At 37.5% G+C, this 20758-nt stretch overlaps 2 protein-coding genes and 1 non-coding gene across 3 annotated transcripts in view; 1 reads left to right on the top strand and 2 right to left on the bottom strand.

The window, feature by feature from the left end:
• Positions 1–873: 873 nt before the first annotated feature.
• On the bottom strand, positions 874–2471 carry LOC134650665 (oxidoreductase-like domain-containing protein 1). Its single transcript, XM_063505597.1, has 3 exons — positions 2345–2471; positions 2132–2257; positions 874–1099 (listed from the first exon to the last, which is right to left on the bottom strand). Exons 1-3 carry the CDS (start codon positions 2348–2350, stop codon positions 899–901), a joined length of 333 nt encoding a protein of 110 aa, XP_063361667.1. The 5' UTR covers positions 2351–2471; the 3' UTR covers positions 874–898.
• A 4700-nt stretch (positions 2472–7171) lies between these two features.
• Positions 7172–7275, bottom strand: LOC134651275 (U6 spliceosomal RNA). The gene has a single exon (XR_010097095.1). It is a non-coding gene; the product is annotated as a U6 spliceosomal RNA (small nuclear RNA).
• A 1511-nt stretch (positions 7276–8786) lies between these two features.
• Positions 8787–20758, top strand: part of LOC134650977 (rho GDP-dissociation inhibitor 1) — a 34496-nt gene continuing 22524 nt past the window's right edge. Inside the window, exons 1-3 of the mRNA XM_063505943.1 lie at positions 8787–8952; positions 11763–11950; positions 15262–15371. Coding sequence (XP_063362013.1) covers positions 11767–11950; positions 15262–15371 — 294 coding nt within the window. The 5' untranslated portion in view covers positions 8787–8952; positions 11763–11766. The remainder of the gene's footprint in view (positions 8953–11762; positions 11951–15261; positions 15372–20758) is intronic.

Raw genomic sequence — 20758 nt, 5'->3', positions numbered from 1 at the left:
TTAGGGCAAGTCCGCCACTGTATGTAGGTGGTGATAGCTCGAATTAATTCCCTATACCAGAGAATAGTAAAGAAGTTATCGAATCCTGCCTCAACTATATGTAGTCAGTGGCGGATTTGCAGTCATTGCCGGCATTGCCGCTCTAGAACCTGTAATAACTAATAGCCGCCCCTTTCTCAGCACCCATCACATACACTGCCGTCCCTAATGTCTTGCCACCCTAGGCCCCGACCTACTGGGCCTTAGGGCAAATCCGCCACTGTATGTAGGTGGTGCTATACTTTTACAATCTTCTTTGTACGCATTTTCTGTGTCCTTACCTGTTATTGACAATTGGACAAGTCTGAAAATATTTGGGTTTTAAATCGCATTTGATGCACCTAAACACAATTAATTTTGCAAAATAAATAATGTATTTGGTATGTGTGTATTATACAAGAGGATTTTAGCTTAACAACTAATGGTAACATTAATTTTATTTCTTAGAATAAATACCTATAGGTATTAATATTTGCTAAAAGATTAGCTACTGCTATTACATTAAATATACCCTCCAAAATTAATTTAATACTAACAAGTAACAACTTTTTACAAGTAATCTCTTGATTTCTATGGTTTTAAAATGTACAAAGTACAAACAAATGGAGTAAATCAAAATTGACATACAACATACAGGTCTAATATAAATGACTTTGTAGTGACTTTGGGTTTAGACTAAGATGACTAGCTCAACATTATGTGCATACTGTACAGGTAGCATCAAATAGATAATAACGGTAAAGTGGCCAAATATATCAGAACACATTGTTACTTCTATGGTAACATAGGTGTGTTACAATATGGCCACTTTGACTGTTACTATCTATTTGATAGTATAAGTTCTACTAACTAAATGAAGCTATTTCTTAACTCCTCGCAGCCTTAGCTCCATTTCCAAGTAGGCTTTCAGAGACGGGTCTTCAACAGACTTCAAGATCTTCTCTGCTATCTCCGGGCCGGCATTATTCATCTTCTTACTCAAGGTCTCCGCCCACACTATGAAGACACAGTTGGAGCATCCAGATTGGCAGCATGCGGTTGGAGGTTCATCTATTGATGCCTAAAACATATGACATAGGGAGAACCATTTAGTATATTAATATCAACACTAGCCTATGTCCGTCTCCCGTCCACAAACTATCTTCATCCCAAATTTAACCCTTAAATGCATAGTGTTGCCAAATGTCTACAAAGCATTAGACAGCTCACAAATTAATGGTTAAACAAATTCTATTTGTTCCTGTATATTATTTCAATAGTAAAACTAATAAACTTTCCGAATTATTACATAAATTTACAGAGTATTTTAATTTATAAAAATTACATTTGTTTATAGACGAAATGTCGGAAAACTTAGAAAAACCTGGAAGTTGATGATTTTTAGTATGTGATTTTGGGCAGATTTTTCGGGGTTTGTAATTATTTTATATTTACAAACTTTATCATAGGTATATCACAAATAGTGTACCTTTCTAATGGTAGTAAAAAAAAATCATATATCTATGACTGAAAATTACATATTTACATAAATATGATTTAGCCAATTCAACTTCTAACACTGATTTCGCAGTGAAAATCGAAGTTATATTTTTTTTACTATTTTTCATAGAATCGGCAAACAATTATGTGATACATATATTAATTTCAGGCAAAAAGAAAAAGTCATGCATTTAAGGGTTAAGTGTGAAGAGGTAACAGACAGGCAAAGTTATATTCGCAATTATAATATTATATAGTAGGGCGGAACTTATGTACGATATATCATTTGATATTTACCACTAGCTTTTTGGCGAAGGAAAACATTGTGTGGAAACCTGCCTACATCTGTGAAGAGATTCAAAGGTGTATGTGAAGTCCCCAATCCGCAGTGGGCTAGCGTGCGGAATAAAGCCCAATCCCTCTCGCTGACAGGAGGCCTGTGCCCAGCAGTGGGACGTATGTAGGTTGAATTATTTATTTAATTTTTGTCGACAACCACAATTTGGTAGTACAGTAGTTCCTCGCTAATCCGGACGGACAAAACCAGCCAAAGCTGCTGGGACAGTAACCTACAGCTCCAACGTTTAAAAGGTTAAATATTTGTAATTATTACGTCATTTGCTATCCGCTCAAGTTCCTTTTCTTTTAATATCTCCGCTTCAGTTTTTATTGTACAGTATTTAATACTTGGTCTAAAATTGTCCCTACAGAATGGTCGTAGGAGCAAGAGTCTTGAAATCTGAAATTCAAAAGTCTAAAATATAATATAAATCACTTCTTAAAGATAATATAGGTATTTATATTTTTCATACTTAAAGGTACTTACAATCATTTCTATGTTTTATGCTATAGTTTTGCTACTTCAAAATCATTGTCTCTAGTTAGAAATTGGTCAACTTTCACATATTTTATTAAAGAAAAAATACCAAAACATTGTACATCCAGCTGACATTTTCGACATTGAGAAGTGACAACAATGACAGTCTAGTTATTTTGCCAACTGCTATTGTCTATGAATGGTCTATGATTTTCCATTGCGTTGTGTTCAGTAAATAATGACAGCGTTTTACACAAAAATAAAACGCTAATTAAATAACTTACCATATTCGGAACCTAAAGTAATATATTGAGAGTGGCAACACTGTAGTAAGTCGTATTGTCCTTTTCTAGCATATACGTCCATCTCTCTCCCACACCCCCACCACTTCAGGCAGTTGCTTTTGACACTTTTGGCAGTTATAAACAAAAGCAAAATTCTAACTCATTGTCTCAAAATTATACATATTTACACCAGGCAGGATTAAAACTTTAGGTTCCGAATATGGTAAGTTATTTAATTAGCGTTTTATTTTTGTGTAAAACGCTGTCATTAAACAACTGTACCGATATTCGGAACCTAAAGTAATATATTGAGACGTGTTTGTTATCGCCTGGTGGTGGGAAGACGCCAAGCCAATGTGATTATACATGTACTTACATATTATGTATATGTAATATTATTATATTATGAGTGTTTAATTAATTATGTAGTACACCCTTTATTTTAACACCTGTGAGGAGAGAGGTAGGTATTTAGTAAAGCATACAATTTTATATACCATTATATTATGATACTAACTTTACATTTTATATATGTACTTAATGTAGGTACTTATAAATTTTCAACGAAAATAAGTGAGTCACCACAAGGATGCTATAGTACTTAATTATATGTATGTGAAACTATGTAAAAGGAGATGAGATAAGTCAGTCTACTCTTCAGGGAGCATACAACATCTGTGATATGGAGTAATGTAATTCAAATATGAAAAGATAAAAATCATAAAGTACTCGAGTAGTTTTTATTTATAACTCCCAATTATTGACAAATTTGATAATAATTATCTAGTAAGGTAAGCAGTTGCAGGATATAACAAGGACAAGACCTTTCTTATTTCCAGAATCCCTCAGGATTAAGTAGACGAACAATTTAAATATTCGTTATATCACTATCACTACCCACAAGGTATATTGGGTAGGTACTTAATAAAATGTCATAGGGAATACTTTTAATGATTTTACTGAATTCTTTTAATGACTGTGAGCCAGGGTGAGCTATATACTTGGTTCATCATCATCCTGGCGTCAATCCCAGCTGTGCCCCCGCGCGGGGCGCGAGGACCCGGGGTCCGCCTGAGCTATATACTTGGTTATAGCTATAAAATGCATTTAATCGTTTGTACGCTTTACTAACGCGAACGCGAGCTAATGTACCTAAACAAACCTTACTTAAAATTGTGAAGGTTACTTTGAGAGCTTAAGCCATATCATAATACTCATGTGGGCACTAGTTACGACGCTTTTTGGTGCTCTTGGCGTTCAAATGGTTAATGTAGAATTGCCACAGAGCTTTATCAATGATATTTGTATAGGTGCAGCTCATTCTGCTTATATTCATGTTTAGCTATCATCAAGTGACCTTAATTGTACTCATTAATTTTATACATATGCAGTATGAGTAGTTTACCTTATCTGGTGCCTAATACTAGTAGACATAAGCTTGATTGTTTCTGAACGCTAAAGGGGCTTAATTTATGTAAACCATTCATAGACATAGCTTAATCCTGAATATTCAGTTTCCTCTTTCCAGATTAAGAACAAGGTACTTAATTCGAAACCTTAGCTCATCGCATATGTGTTTTTAACCAAAATGCAAATTTGTGTGTTTATTTTGTGATTTTACATTATTTGCAATAACTGTGCGGGAACCATGGGGTCCCCGACCATTTGCCGGGCACCCGTGGGCCCAAAGCCAACAGCGCAGCGGCCGTTTAAGAGGAACCTATTTCATCCAATGCTAGAGTCAACACTTTGTCGAATCTATTTGATATTTATGTATATTTATCCTCCTTATGACCTAAGGGTAGGTAATTGTAACTTTTTGATATCAAATATACGCAGAATTGTCAATTATTTTATATTCTGAAATGCATATAATATTAGTGGATTTGGGCCAGTGTGCTTTTGTATACTATATCTCTGGCCTACTATATAGGCTAGTCTATTAACATCCCGCCTCCTGGAAGGCAGTATACAGACTTCTTAGATAGGTTCACGGTAGCGCTAAGAGTGTGGACCTGGTTTTCCGACACTTGACTGCATGATGAGATTATTTTACAGGTCTCGAGCAAGAAGGGTGCCTAGATAGGTTGAGGTCCTCAACTCGTGGATTTGGTAGGAGCAAGACACAGACGGGGTGTAAATTAGTTAATCCACCATGTTTCAAGAGATTCATGTGCATTGATGCCTTCAGGTTACACTGTAGAGACAGACTAACACTTTGGCAGAGTTTTGCTAACATATAATAAATGATTGCATTTGTTTGGGTGTACAATTACATGTTCCACAGCAAAAACATAATTATTTATATATTTCAATCTATTTTTGAAAGATTTGCGTTTCAAAATAGCTTCGCCTTTTCGCAAGGCGTGCTCCTGTTTCCTTATTTTATTGTGCAAAGCGAACAGTATCACAATGCTATAATTCTAATTGAAAACTAGAGGGTCATGCCCTAGACGTGACCGCCCAGAAGTTGTGCTAGAACCGTTCGTGCAAACCATTCAGTCACTGTTTTTTAAAAACCTTTTGTAGTGGGTACATTCCAGGGTCTTAAATTTATTAAACGTGTAGTATCAAACTATGACAGTCATGATAAGTGAAATAAGTGATAACAGTATCTGGTCCGTGCATAGAAGCACTTGCCCTTGAGGTTAGGGCATGGGTAGTTTATTATAAACTTAATCCGTGCATAGGAGCACTTACGATACAGGTGGTTTAAAACTTCCAGGGTCACAATACAGACACAAGGGTGTAAAACACATAATTCATAAACGCCCGTTAGGCCAGTTTTGTATATTTTATTTCAAACATGCTTGTGCAGCACCGCCAGCACATGATAATTTTCCTATACCATGGCAGTCAGGGATATAATAATTATGTAAAAAGGTAGGTAACCTTGGTCATGTCGTGTACATAGGTAGGTACTCGTAAACATGTTAACTGAAAGACTAGTGCTCTCCAGCCAAATATAATTTATACAACTGTGAGCTGCTCTTACATTGGGATCATATCTATTTATTTCTAGTCTGCCATAGCAGGCCTAGACTTCAAAGGTTTTTAGATATTTATAGGGCCGTTAAACGGACCCTTTGTACACCTTGAGCAGGCTGTTTGTTTCACACCATGGGTAATATATATTGTAAACATAGCTTATTTCAGAATGAAATCGTAAGCTCTGTCGTGTCGTGAGCTTACTGAGCCTGATTTAATTAGAGTCCACAGATTATCTGGACCTTGGGGGATTGACCACTCCTTATTCTAATTATCAATATTCTGCCTGGGCTTATAGTCGAAATTAGGTAACTATAAATCTCTTAGTATTATCTATGCCGCCCAAGTTATGAGGCTTAGCGTCTCCAGACCACAATTTTATATTAGGGTGCAAAGATTTTTTCATCTTTAAAATAAAAATGAGTCGAGATAGGCCTGGAGTCTTAGGTTTTTATTTTACCTATTATAATTTTAGAAATGTTATGTAAATGGAAAACAGTTTTCACTTTTACCACAGTTAATTAGCCCAATTTTGGGTTTAGCCAATAGGGTGTTCGGGACCCTTGAAATAGATTGGTAAACAAAAATGAAAACTCTAATAACGAAGCCTTGCCTATTTCGACTGATTTTTACCCAAAACATTATTTTAAACCCTTTTTACTTTCTCTAAAAAGAGGTATTTACAACTTCATCCTTGTAATATTTTTGTGATTGTGGTCTACTCGCACGCCTGTGTTATGACCATATCATTTATATTTCTATGAGTATGTCTGACATGCCTTGCGCAGGCTTACATAGGTTATAATATCATCATCAATAACTTGACGTCAGTTTGTGAACGAATCAAAGATTCTTTGGCACACCTTACGCAGGTGGAAACATGGCAGCCTTGCGCAGGCTTAGATAGGTACATAATATATTGGTTTCATCACAAATAACTTGATGTTAGTTTGTGAACGAATAAAATATTCTCTTAGGCGCACCTTAGCAGGTGGAACCATAACAGACGTAAGTTTAAGAATAAGTATCATTCAAATCAAATACCCTGAGTTTATGGGTAGGTAATATTCCCTAAGTTGCGGGTTCCTTGCACGACAAGGTGAAAGGCTTTACGCAGCCTTTAACAGGCACTTTTAGAAAGTGTCATTCACGGTGACGCGCAGATTTGCCAAAACTAAACTTTAACTCTACAGTTAACTAATATAATTTGACAATATGAACCAAACCATGCGTCTTCGTCAATGAATCAATCTAAAGATTCCCGTATCGGTAATGCCCTTCCATGTCACAGGCTTCCGATTTTATTTGAAACGTTTACAAGTGTACTATTTATGTAGGTAGGTAGGTAGGCTTAAGAATTGACCCTCTTGTATGTAGTTACGTATAGAATTAATAATCAAGTTATTCAAATTCAAAATAACACAAGCACATGTAGCACCTACATGCAAGAGTTCTTTTCCTGAACCTTTTAAGCTGTAAGTACCTGCTAAGTTATATATTTAAGTAGGTACCTACCTACATAAAATCAAAGAACTAACTAGTTGGAGAGATATAAGTTGGTAGATACAGAGTGAAATACTTCACGAATTCGCATGTCATTCTTGCGCAGAGCCATGCTAATCTCTCTCTATGTCTAGTCAGATTTAAGTTTATGTACTGCCGAAGTACTCACTTTCCACAAAAATAAATGCAATGTTTGCGATGTAGGTTTGTTCGTTACCTTGTGTCCCTTAGAGCGGAAATAAAAGCCCCGCGAAGCGGGACTTCGTCGACTCCTAATTGGGTACACGTTATTTATCAGCAAGTTTATTACCAAAAATTTAATTTTGCAATATTATATTAACCCGGAACGGGATAAAAAGATAAATTGCTGATAGATACTTGGACAGATAAAAAACCTACACGCCTATAAGCTTCTACCTTAATACGTAGGTTCTACGTAACACGTATTAACTATCCGATCCTTTCGTATTCGAAAACACAAATCACTTGAAGGGTATACCTCCACACATCACCATTTAAGTATTATATAATTTCAACCGTTATTATACACACACAAAGATTTAAACTAACAAGACTCGGAAGAGACTTAATAAAATTAAATTATAATGGTGACACGTGCACGCTTTACCAGCTCGATGTGTTTTCTACCATGTGTTTTAGTATTTTCATTGGCATAGCCACGGTGCGCGCAGGCAGCCTTTGAAAACACTTGCACATCACTATTCCGGATCATTTTTATTTGCTAGATAGTTTAACGGACAACTAAATTTAAATATTTACATATTTCGAACGGCAAAAGCCGTTAGAAACTGTTTTTCAATATAGTCAGCTAAACTGGGGTACAAATTCAAAAACTCACCAGCAGTTTAGCTTCACGACCTTCCAGATGGAAAAACAGCAAGCCAATGAGTTAGAATTTTGCTTTTGTTTATAACTGCCAAAAGTGTCAAAAGCAACTGCCTGAAGTGGTGGGGGTGTGGGAGAGAGATGGACGTATATGCTAGAAAAGGACAATACGACTTACTACAGTGTTGCCACTCTCAATATATTACTTTAGGTTCCGAATATCGGTACAGTTGTTTAATGCTTGTTGGAAGTTAAGCAGTAACACACTACCGCACCGCACCGCGAACTTATTACAAAGTTACAAAGCTAAAGCCCCATCCAGACTATGTGCGTGAATCGCGGTCGCACTGTCTGCGAAGATCGACACTCGCGTTCGCGGCTTCGCGCCGCGATTCGCGTACGAGTGTGGAGGGGGCTTTAAGCTACTCGTGAACTCACATCATGGTTTGTACCCCTACCCACCCACAAGCCAAACTGATTACATAACCTGGGTAATCTTGTCATCGGGATCAAGCATTCTTGCTGCATCCCGCATGCTGCATATATACTTGGTCAACCAGATCTTGATAGTAGAAAAAGGCGGGAAATTTGAAAAATGTAGGCGCGAAGGGATATCGTCCCATAGAAAATTTGAATTTCGCGTCTTTTTTTTCTGACAAGATTTGGTTGACCAGCTATATTTCTTTTATAATCACTTTATTCAGGCAAAATTTCAAAATACGATCACGAATAACGAAGTGATTAGGATAATGATAAGCCATAGACAACTAAAAAGCAACAAAAGCGGAAACGAGGATACACTCCTCCAAATTAATCAATTTTTTATCACTCTGTGGCCGGAAGCATTTCGTCCGTCATTTTTGATCTATAGATTTTACAAATCTGTAAATTGCATTTATAGTTTTGTGCGATTATTTAGTGATTTCATTGAAATATAATTAGTTGTTGCTTAAAAATCGTCTAGTTTTCTTAGTGTCGCCGAGAGCTACTAGAAAAGTAAGTAAGAAGTTAATAGTTTATTTAACCCGTTCATTCTCCGAGTCTGATAAGCTTGGGATGTACTTAATGACGGTGCCGAAGCCGCTTATATCTGTTATTGTACAAGCTACTGAACCGTGCGTCATTGTCAATGCACTTTCATGGATATAAATAACGGTTCCAGTCATCGCTTTAATTCATGGTTGATTTCGAGTTTTTTTTTATGAATCTCCATGGGCCTGGGCGGCTCCAAAAACTGACACCACGCTTACGTGTGGTAATAAATCGTATTTTATTTAGACTTGTTTAATATATTCTAGAAAATACTTTCTTATTCAAGAAAAGTTTTTACATGTTTTCTGTATCTCATGTTTAATGCACCCAATTTAAAATAAGTAGGTAAATGAATGTTAATAATTTATGAGAAACGATTCTGTTAGATTAGAATATAACACATTCCCTTTTTTGTTGCACTGTAACTTGTGTACTTGTGTTCTATGCATTTTATAAAATGTAGGTTAAGTAAAAAATATTTTTTTAGTATTTTTATCCTGTTTGCTAACAACTAAGATAAAGGCACTTGTAATATACTTCCCTATTAGGCCTGTATATTAGGTTGCCTTAATTTATAAATGCTCAAACATAAACATACCTATTTTGTAATTATTTAAATTAAGATTTTAAAAAAATGTATATTAATACATTATACCTAATTGGTTCTGATATTACTGACTGAAATACATTGCAAATTAATAATCATACCTAATAAGATCTAACCTACAAGATACTATTTAGTGGTCTTATTTTATCAAATAGGTTAATGTTTGAGAGGGGAGTATCAATCAGAAAGTATTTATTAGCCCTGTCAAATGTAATGTGAGAAACTCATGTGGCCCAACAACTTAACATGGATCCTATGCATAGTATTAAATTATAATGGACATAACGGATAATATGTAACATGGGTGGATTAACTATTTCTTGTTGTTATTCTGTCCGGTCAGCCAAGAGACATAGCATAGTTAGAAGACATTGTCCACCACCTCAAAAGGACGACATCAAAAGGACTGCAGGGATGAGATGGCTCTAGGTTGCACAGAACCATGACGAATGGCGAAAAATGAAGGAGGCCTACACCCGAAGGGTAGAAAAGGGCTAAAGAGAGAGAGAGAGAGAGAGTGTCCACCACCTACTTCTGACACACTTGGTAGATAATCCCCTATGGAAAGGGTTTATAAGCGTGTTTGGAGAATTTCAATGCCTAAAAATCAGGTTTTAACCTGTCGTCTCCCAAAGGCTCAAAAATGTGGGTCAAAAAGGATAGGGCCATATGTACATTATTTAAAGCAACTTTCATTATTGACTTTTATTATTGACGACCGGTCTGGCCTAGTGGGTAGTGACCCTGCCTGCTAAGCTGATGGTCCTGGGTTCGAATCCCGGTAAGGGCATTTATTTGTGTGATGAACACTAATATTTGTTCCGGAGTCATGGATGTTTTCTATGTATATAAGTATGTATTTATCTATATAAGTATGTATATCGTCGCCTAGCACCCATAGTACAAGCTTTGCTTAGTTTGGGGCTAGGTTGATCTGTGTAAGATGTCCCCCAATATTTATTTATTTATTTATTTATTATATATCAATGCTGTGGGATAAAGAGTGACCCAGGGGAATGTAACCATGGCAACGAGTGACAAGAATAACATATTGGTTCAATTTTTATCAATAGTGAGTTTCTGCTTTATGCGGACGATATGAAAATCTTCAAAATAGTTAATAGTGAATCTGATGCCAAATTATTGCAAGAGGATTTGGATAGATTGGACTTGTATTGTAAAAACAGCAATTTAGATTTAAATGTATCAAAATGCTTTAGTATGAGTTTTACTAGGAAAAGAAATGTTTATAAAAGTGTATACAGATTTATATCACAAAACCTTATAACTAAAAAGTCCTGTCGCGATCTAGGTGTCATATATGATGATAAACTTACTTTTAATGAGCATGTAGAAAGTATTACTGACAAAGCTTATAAAGCTCTTGGCTTTCTGATTCGTTCTGCTAGTGACTTTAAAAAAATGAAAACTTGAATATGCTTCTCAAATATGGAACCCGTTCTATAAGATGTACCTATGCGGATAATATAGAAAAAATACAGAAGAAGTTTGTTAGATTCCTCACTTTTAAATTTAAGCTGCCTGTGAGCAACTATTCTATGTCATGCCAAAAACTCCACCTTGCCCCTCTATTTAAAAGACGATCGGCAAATGATGTAAGTCTATTAATGAAAATAGCCCAAGGTATAGTTGATTCCCCGGATCTTGTGAGTAAAGTACAATTCTATTTACCTGCCTCGCAATTGCGCAGAAGGCCCCTGATTCGCATCCCTCTTTCTCGCAATAACATTCGTAAAAAATGTTTCTTCCCCCGAACAACTAGGCTATTTAATGAATTGAATGATATGCCCGATGTGTATTTGTTTCATAGTAAGATTAATAATGTTAAAAATATTATTGTCAATAGATAGTTAACGATACCCGACTTAAGTTTGTGTTCGTAATTTCTAACGTGTATTCTATTTACGTATACAGTGTAATATTTGGCTATTTCGAGACCTTTATATTTTTGTTAATTAGCATTATATATATAAGTCTATCAACCTATGTATATTAGGCAGTAAGCATCCCGAATAAAATAAAATAAAATAAAATGATTCACCCACTTAACAAAATTATCAATCATTTTAAGGAACTAGCTCATAATCTAAAACATAAAATGGCTAAAACAGAAACACAACGAATTTTTTTTTTAAATTTGTTTTAGAACAATGTCCGGTGAACCCGAAGTAGCACACACACCGGAGGGTGAGGAGGAGGAAATCAAGTCCACCTACAAGCCTCCCCCGGAGAAAACCATTGAGGAGATCCTGGCGGCGGACCAGGAGGATGAGTCCTTGCGGAAATATAAGGAGGCTCTTTTGGGGCAGGCGCAGATCGGAACTGTTATTGTTGGTATGTGATCTCACTATAGCTATAATATAGCTTTATGTAAAACTATATTTAAACAGTCTTCTAGGCCAGCGGTCGGCAACCTTTTAGCAGCCAAGAGCCACATAGTAGTTAACAAAGTTGACGCAGGCCATACTTAGTTAACATTTATGACTTTATCAGACATTGTCGTTTGTCAATTTAGTAATTCTAAGCCAGGGCTCTCCAAACCCCAGCCTGCGGGCCAAATCCGGCCCGCGAAGCGTTCTAATCTGGCCCGCGGGAGCCAGGCTCCAGATGTTCAGCCCGGTACACACCCCCCCCCCCCGATAAAAAAGTTTGGAGACCCCTGTTTTAAGCTATTAGTTGGTAGTGACCCTGTCAGGAGGTCCCTGTAATCCTGGTAAGATTTTTTTGTGTTGTATGTTTATCACTAATATATGTTCCTGATCTATTGATGTTATCAATGTATAAGTATGTATTTATCTTACCCATATATAGTGCAAGCTTTACTTGTTTAAGATTGCCCCTAAATATTTTAAAATATTTTTATATACTGGCAATGGAAAGCATTCCATACTAAATATATTGTATCATATCCCCATGCACTCAGTAACATCCACTTCAGATTATTAATATCCATAGTTCGATTAGTGACATAAAATTAGCAATAGTTTAATAAATTTCCTTATCTCCATAACTGATTTCCCAGCACCATAACATGATAGGCACTAGAGAATGTCAAATATGATGGTTTTATCTCAGTTATCAGTCAGTTTATCGGAATATCCTGCTACTTTTGATAGCCAATGTATTATGAACTTTGTTCCAGTGTATGAAGGATGACTTTAATAAAAACAGTGCTTAAAGATATACTTTGTCTAAAGGAAACGTATTTATTTATTTTCATTCTACGTATTTTACAACAATATAATAATTCTCGAAATCTGTTATTACGTATATGTGTAACTTGGATTTGCAGAAGACGCGTAGATCTATGTCCTACTAATATACACGCGAGAGTTGATTATGATTGACACGTTGATGATGTGTGTGTGTGTCTGCATGCAAAAACAAATGAATTGAGATGGATGTAATTTAGCTTATTTTTTTGGTCTAATTTTTCAAGTAAACGGTACTAGTGCCTTAGTTCAAAGATAAATGCCATAATTAAAAATGGTCCAATACAAATTCACAACGTCAGCACCTACCGCACTAAAGTAGTACCTTACCTTTTCTCACAAAAAGATACCTACCTATATACACGTGTTTCGTTCGTTCATGGTTTTCCTGCTAAAGTAAATGCATCATGTAAAGCAGCGGTTGGCAACAAGCGGCCCGCGGGCCACATGCGGCCTGCGAACATCTCACTTGCGGCCCGCGAGCCTCCCTGGCTATTTTTTGTATATAATATTGACAAACGACAATATCTGATAAGTCATAAATATTAGGGTTGTTTGAGAAGTAACTTGGTTTCATATGAATAAATAATAATATTGCAAATGTATTTATTTTATTTCTCTACGTAATCCCTCCGAAGTTCTACGCACTTGTCCCAACGAGTCTGCAACTTCTCTATGCCTTCACGGAAGTGCGTTTCTTCAAGGGCCTCGAAATACGCATTGACCTCCCATATAACCTCCTCATCGGACTTAAAATTTCGCCCTAAGAGAAATGTTTTCAGTTTCGGGAAGAGGTGATAGTCCGACGAAGCCAAATCTGGTTAATAAGTAGGGTGTGGAAGAAGTTCCAATCGTAACTCCGACAATTTTTGTGCAGCGACACGACTTGAATGCACCGGAGCGTAGTCATGGTGAAAAATCACATTATTTTTTGCCAAACCTGGACGTTTTTCAGCTATTGCCGCCTGTAACTGATCCAAAAGTGATGCGTAGTATGCTCCAGTTATAGTTTTTCCCTTGGCCAGGTAGGCAATTAAAAGTATCCCTTTGCGTCCCAAAACACAGACGCCATCACCTTTCCAGCAGACGGAATGCATATCGCTTTCTTTGGAGTTGGCTCACCATGACCAGCCTATTGTTTCGACTGATGTTTCGTCTCCGGGATGTAGTGATGGATCCAGGTTCCATCCATAGTAACAAAACGGCGAATAAAATCTGTTGGATTTTTTTTAAACACCTGCAAATCTTCATCAGATGTTCACATGCGAATACGCATTTGTTCTGGAGTCAGTAATCGCGGCACTTACCTTACACAAAGCTTTTTCTTGTGCAAATCGTCGTGTAAAATAAAATGCACCCGCTCAGAAGAGATGTTTGTGGCTTCAGCTAATTCGCGTATTTTCAATCTTCGGTCGGCGAAAACTAAATCATGGATTTTATCGATGATTTCGGGTAAAAGCTATTTTCGGGACTCCAGGGCGAGGTGCATCTTTAATGCATGTCCTGCCTCGCTTAAACTCATTTACGCAAAGTCAAATCGTTCCCTAGGAAGGACACGAACTACCCAACGTAGGTAAAATCCTTTTATGGATTTGTTTCACAGTTTTGCCTTCCAAAAAAAGAACTGAAAAACTCCACGAATTCCAATTTTCTCCATTTTCCCGCGTAACTAAGACCAGTTTTGTTTGAACTACTGTCAAATGTCAAATTCCTGCCAAAAATGACATGACGCCACATATTAAATATGTTTAACTACTAAACTAAATCAATACATACAGAGTTGACGCCAACGCCATCTATACGTAGGCGAAACAAGTTACTTCTCAAATTACCCTCGTAATAAAGTGCGGCCCGCGTCAACTTCGTTAACTACTTTATGGCCCTTGGCTGCTAAAAGGTAGCCGACCGCTGATGTAAAGGACATTGTATACTTATCTACATACTTTGTCCTTATAACAATTAGGTATTTGTTTTTTTCCCTACACGTGAAGCATTTGTATTGGGTCTTGTTATTTGTGAAGAAAACTGTTTTTGGATTGTCACGTTTAAAGGTTATGTATTTCTTTTAAGGAAATTTTTAATTTGTCTATTTATTTATTAAACTTGATTCAGACAACACGGACCGTATAATACCCTAAAACTAACGTACAGTGGGCCAAGAAAGTGGTCTACCACCCTACGGTTGAGGTTCGTTTGAACGTCATGAGACAAGGTCGATTTACTTTAAACTCCGTTAGAAAAGTCAACCTTAGCGATCGTAGATCTCGCAGAAACTTTTGTCAAAACTGGTAGACAACTTTCTTGGCCCACTGTACATAAAATTTTCCTAAAATGAAACTAAACACTTTTTAGCCGCTAACATGGGTTGGCTCCGTTGAATCGCTTGCTCTTGAGTCGGATTTTAGAACCTGAGAATACGTGTGTTCTCCACAGACGCCACGGATCCCCGGAAGGTGATAGTGAAGAAGCTGGCGCTGTGCGTCGTGGGCAGGGACGACGTGGAACTGGACCTTTCTGGGGACCTCACTGACCTCAAGAAACAGGTAAACCTATGCTACAGTCTGTTCGGAAAGCGATGAGTCGTGGAATGCATTGAGCCCCATACTTCCCCGACTCTGTTCTTTCCACAAAGACTCTAAAATTACATTATTTCCCCCTCTAGCGGGTATTTGAAATTAGGCAGGTAGTAGTAAGCTGAAAAATCTGACAGATTGACGGAGTAAAACCGTGAAAATGAAAACATTATTTATTGCATTTTAATTATAGGTGCCACTGTGCATCGAAATACATACCACGATTCACGAAACAGAAACAAAGTCATGTTTTTAAAAAAACATGACTTTGTTTCTGATAAGTCATGTTTTTTGATAAGTTTGGGCATTCGTTTACCTGACAAAAAGGTTATTTTCCTTTCTTGGGAAAACACAAAAAAGCTCATTACTTCCGTATCTATTCACGTTCGGTTAGATTTGGAATAGAAACCCTCCAATATCATATTTATGGGGTAAGACATAACACGCCTTAATTCATAATAAAATGCAATTTTCTTCGCGTTTAGGTACTTTACATTTACACTTACGGAGGTTCAAATTCCAATTCAGCTAATTTAATATTTCGTTTTCCTTTAAGATTGTAATCTAATTACCAGACGTCTCTGCTTTGTGCAAAACTTTTGAAATACCTATATCTTCGAAGTACAGTCGACGTCAAAGATATGTTTACACTTTTGCACCTGATGCCTTTGTAATAAGGCGAAAAATGTAAACATATCTTTGCCGTACAGTCATAATATTATTAACATCAGATAAATGTGTTTGTTACGACACAAAATTAATTATAATCATAGCACGTCGCTTCGCTCCATCAGTTAAAGTCAGTTTGCAAATGGACGCTGGCTTTAACTAACCAAATATAGAACAACCTGCCATTGCAATTCAGACTATATTGCTTTAGTCCTTAAGGTTCAACATTCAAAACTTAATTTGTTTTGTTTAGTTTCTTTTAGCTTTTAGAGTCCTGGTGATACCCGATTGTTTGATAGTACGTGAGATATTTATGATGATGATTGCGATTGTCAATAAATTCAATTCAAATAATTTATTTCAGAATAAAATTCCATAAAACATACACAACAAAATTAAAATTAACTAAAATATAATTTAATAAGTTAGTAACATTAAAAATACTTAAAACTATGTTAGTATACAAGAAACAAATTACTTACTTACACTATTTAAAATTTATTTCCCCACTGTAGTATGGAGTTGAATCCATCGCCGCAGTATCGGGGAGTCCCACCTCTCGGCCAGTGTATGTAGGATGGTGTTCGTGGAGCCGCGCACACGTCTCATCATCGAGGCGGCCCGTTTCCTGATTACGGCGTAAAAGCCATCAATTTGCCGCTCCGCAAACATCGCGGAGGCGCTGCAATGTCGCGGCAGCCCGAACAGCACCCTACACGCATCATTATACTGGACGCGCAGGGCGCCGTATGCACGCTGCGTATGTCTGACCCATAGGCTACACGTGTAAAAAGATTGGCAGTACGCCCTAAAAAGGGTTACTTTGACTTCATTAGTACAACGTGCAAACCGCCGAGCCAGCATATTACAACGCACAGCCAGCGCCCTACGTTCCCTCTCTATGTCAAGATTGTCGCTTAAGTCATCGGTGACCCAGTGGCCTAAATATTTAAATTGCTGTACCTGTTTTAACGGCGCCCCACATAACATGACAGGTGGAACATCTAGATATGTTTTAGTGCCAGCCTTGAAAACCATGAACTCGCTCTTGTCTGCGTTATATTTAAGCCCATGGGCCTCCGCGTATGACTCACAGATGCGTAACATTTTCTGTAACGCACTAATCGAGGGGCTGAGCAACACCATATCATCAGCATAACTGATGTTGTTTATGCAAACTCCGTCTACTGAGCATCCTACGGTGGTGTTGCTAAGCTCCTCGATGAGCCGGTTCATGTACAGGCTGAAGAGCCGAGGCGAGCTTAACCCCCCCTGCCTCACCCCGCACTCCAACCCATACACTTCCGATTGCGCACCTGCCCATTTAACATTGTTTTTCTGCCTGCTGTACCAGTACCTCATAATGGAAATTACTTCACCAGGTATGTTAGTCTCTTCCTTCATCTTCAGCCACAGCCTATCGTACGATACCAGGTCAAAAGCCTTTGATAAGTCCAGATAACAGGCAAATACAGGTGTCTTTCTAGCTGTGTAATATTGAACAGTCTGCTTGAGACTCAGGATGGCACTTTCAGTGGATAGGCCAGGTCGGAACCCGAATTGAGCATCATGTAAATGTATGTGCCTATCCAAGTGTCTGTCAAGCAGCCCGTCCAATATCTTAGCTATAACGTTTGCTAGTGTAATAGGCCTGTAGTTGGACACGTCAGAGGCATCTCCGGTCCTATTTTTTAGAATAGGTACAACAACTGTGTGCATCAGATCATCTGGCAGATAGCAATGACTAAGACACAAATTGAAAAACATTGCCAGGACCCTCGGCAAGTGAACCCCGGCGTACTTCAGGTGCTCAATACTGAGGCTATCTTTACCTGGAGACTTTCCTCTTGCCATTTTTTTAATAACAGAAGATACTTCTTTGGCAGAGAACGTGACACTGTAGTCCTCGGGCGAGCTGAATAAATCTTAGTTAAATACATTCTGACGGATGGTGATTAATTTGGATTTAATTAGTGTTCTATTTATCTTGTTAGGGACGTATGACATATTGTAACCAGACAATACAAGTACCTAGCAGAAGTAGGTACCTACACTGCAGATGCTCAAATTGAACTGCAAAACTTTTTTTCTTACCCGCTTCGGTGGATTGCTCACACTCACAAATACTAGGTTACTTGAAAGACCTATGAAAATATATGTGACTGAAACATAACTTTTAAAAACGTGTCGCAATACTCAAAGTGAATTCGCTTTAACATATTTCTTGATACCTTTTCTGATACTTTTCGCCTTATTCGCGGAAAAATGTCTAACTCTCTGACTACACTAAAGTGCAATCACATTGGGTCATTTACTTAATGCAGTCACCGAAATAAAGTATGAGGTTACCGGGAAACCGACATTGATTTCATGTGTGGAACGGCCCAGTGTGAATAGTGTGATTGCACCATTATTAGGCAGAGGTGGGTTAAAAACATTCGGGAAACGTGGTCGTATGAAAGTTAGCTTTTAAGAAATAAAGGTTAGCCTTTGAAGTCAATTTATTTTTTTATAATGTCTACAGGAAAGACGTATAACCTTAACTTATATAAATAAATTTATAAATAAAATGCTTTGTTGCACACTACAAAAAAGATTGGTACGAAAGTATGAACAGGTACAAATATGTAGGTAACAACAGGCGGACTTATCGCTAAACAGATCTCTTCCAGACAACCTCATACATATATTATAATTAAAAAGTTTTTGACCTAGATGCATATCGAATACTTAGACAAATTTTGTTAGTGGGGTGTCATGTATTGTGATTTGTGATGTTGTCAGATATTTTGCCCTTTGACATATCGCCGCTATACTTACTCAACCTCATATCTGCAACAATCATTTGATGGAAATGTCGCTTTTCTTTCATTCGGAACAGGGATGTTGCGGATGCCGATTTTTTGACATCCGCGGATGCGGATGCGGATTTTTAAAGGCTCACAGCCGCGGATGCGGATGCGGATGCGGATGTCAAGATAGTACCATAAAAAACGTCAAATATTACATTTTAGTAATTTTTATTTCAAAAAACCAGCCAAGTGCGAGTCGGACTCTCGTTCCAAGAGTTCCGTACATTAAGTCCTCACTCAAAAACTCACGCTTGACTGCTCATTTCTAATAGGTTTTTTTGGTTAATGACTAAATTACCTAGCAGTCTAGCACTTACGCCGATGCTAAGACGTTCCTGTACCGACCTGTTCCACATCCGCATCCGCATTAAATCCGCATCGATTTTATGCGGATGCGGATGCGGATGTTGAAAATAATGCGGAAGTTCCGCGGTTGCGGATGCGGATGCGGATATTCGCAACATCCCTGATTCGGAATACGGGTGTTTTTGTCATCAAATTAGTGTTGCAGATACGAGGTTGAGTAAGTATAGCGGCGATATATACCTGACATTTTAGTGCACGGCATACACATTTTGTAGTTCCCGGTCCTAGCAGCAGGTGGTTAGTTCATCCCGCGTCCCATAAACTGGCCTGTCGCAATTAGCTCTGTTATTATATTTGATTTGGCGCCCGTCCAGCGCGCGTGGAATACCAAAACGTTGGAAAAAGGATGTCGCGAGTTAGTGATCTTTGGTCTATGATGACCTATAGTCTTTGATACGATAATTGTCCTATATTTATTTTCTTTGAAGTCTTTGACAGCAAAAAAGTATGATTGGGGGTTTTTTACATTTTAGGTTTTAATCAGGCATAGAAGTCACGATAATTATCAAGATAACTATCATTGATAATGATAATTATCCTTTCGAACCCTGATTATTACTTACTCTCCTCCGAAAAATGCTAAGCCACAGTACTTACTTAACAAGTGATAAAGCAAATTAGGGTTATTAGATCCTTTCGCTGACTTACACGCTGACGCTGATTAACATAACCTTTCTCTGTCCCTCCCCGTAGAAATTGTCCAGCGACCAGGGCTATAACCGCGAGAATCCAAGTTCGAAAATTCCGGGCATTTTTCTCTATCACTCCAATTACGCGTTCATTGGAGTAAAAGTAAAAGATCCCCGCAATTTGCGATTTTCGGTTTTCGCGGTAGCCTCTGATATGTAAAGGCCGATTTAGACCAAACGAGCGAATGCTCATTCTAACCTTGCTCTACCAAATGTGTTTTGTGTAAACATAGACAGAGCATTCTTTCGTTGTTTTTCCTTTTCTTGCGAAGATTCTAAGATTGAGAACGAATGCTCTATTCTTGTTCTAGCTCTGTGTTGGTTTGGTCTGAATCCACCTTAATTACCCCTAATTTTGAAACATAAATCGTATTGCCACGATCAGTGATCTGATCTTTCATAGCTGCTAGTATGTACCTACTTTACACAAAATTTATCTAAAGGCCCATTTACACGATACAAGATTCTTGAACAAGAATCGGCAATAATTGTATGCAAGTTTTGCCCTTCAATAATTGAATTCAAGAATTGAATCAAAATGTTTACACATGAGCAATAACCAAAATCTTGAATGCAATTATTGTATACAATTCTTGATAGGCAATATTCTTGACCGTATTTCGTTTACACCAAAGACATTTATTGAACGGCAATAATTGCATGCAAGTCTTGACAGGTCTAAACTTCAAGTTGAATCAAGTATGATGTATTGAAGCCATATTGAAGCAAGAATTGAACCGATTTGCATTGGCAGATTTTCATTCAATATTGAACGTTCTTT

This window comes from Cydia amplana, chromosome 9, assembly GCF_948474715.1.
Source record: "Cydia amplana chromosome 9, ilCydAmpl1.1, whole genome shotgun sequence".
Lineage (NCBI taxonomy): Eukaryota > Metazoa > Arthropoda > Insecta > Lepidoptera > Tortricidae > Cydia > Cydia amplana.
Note: the sequence above shows the minus strand (reverse complement) of the source record. Positions and strands in the feature narration are given on the sequence as shown.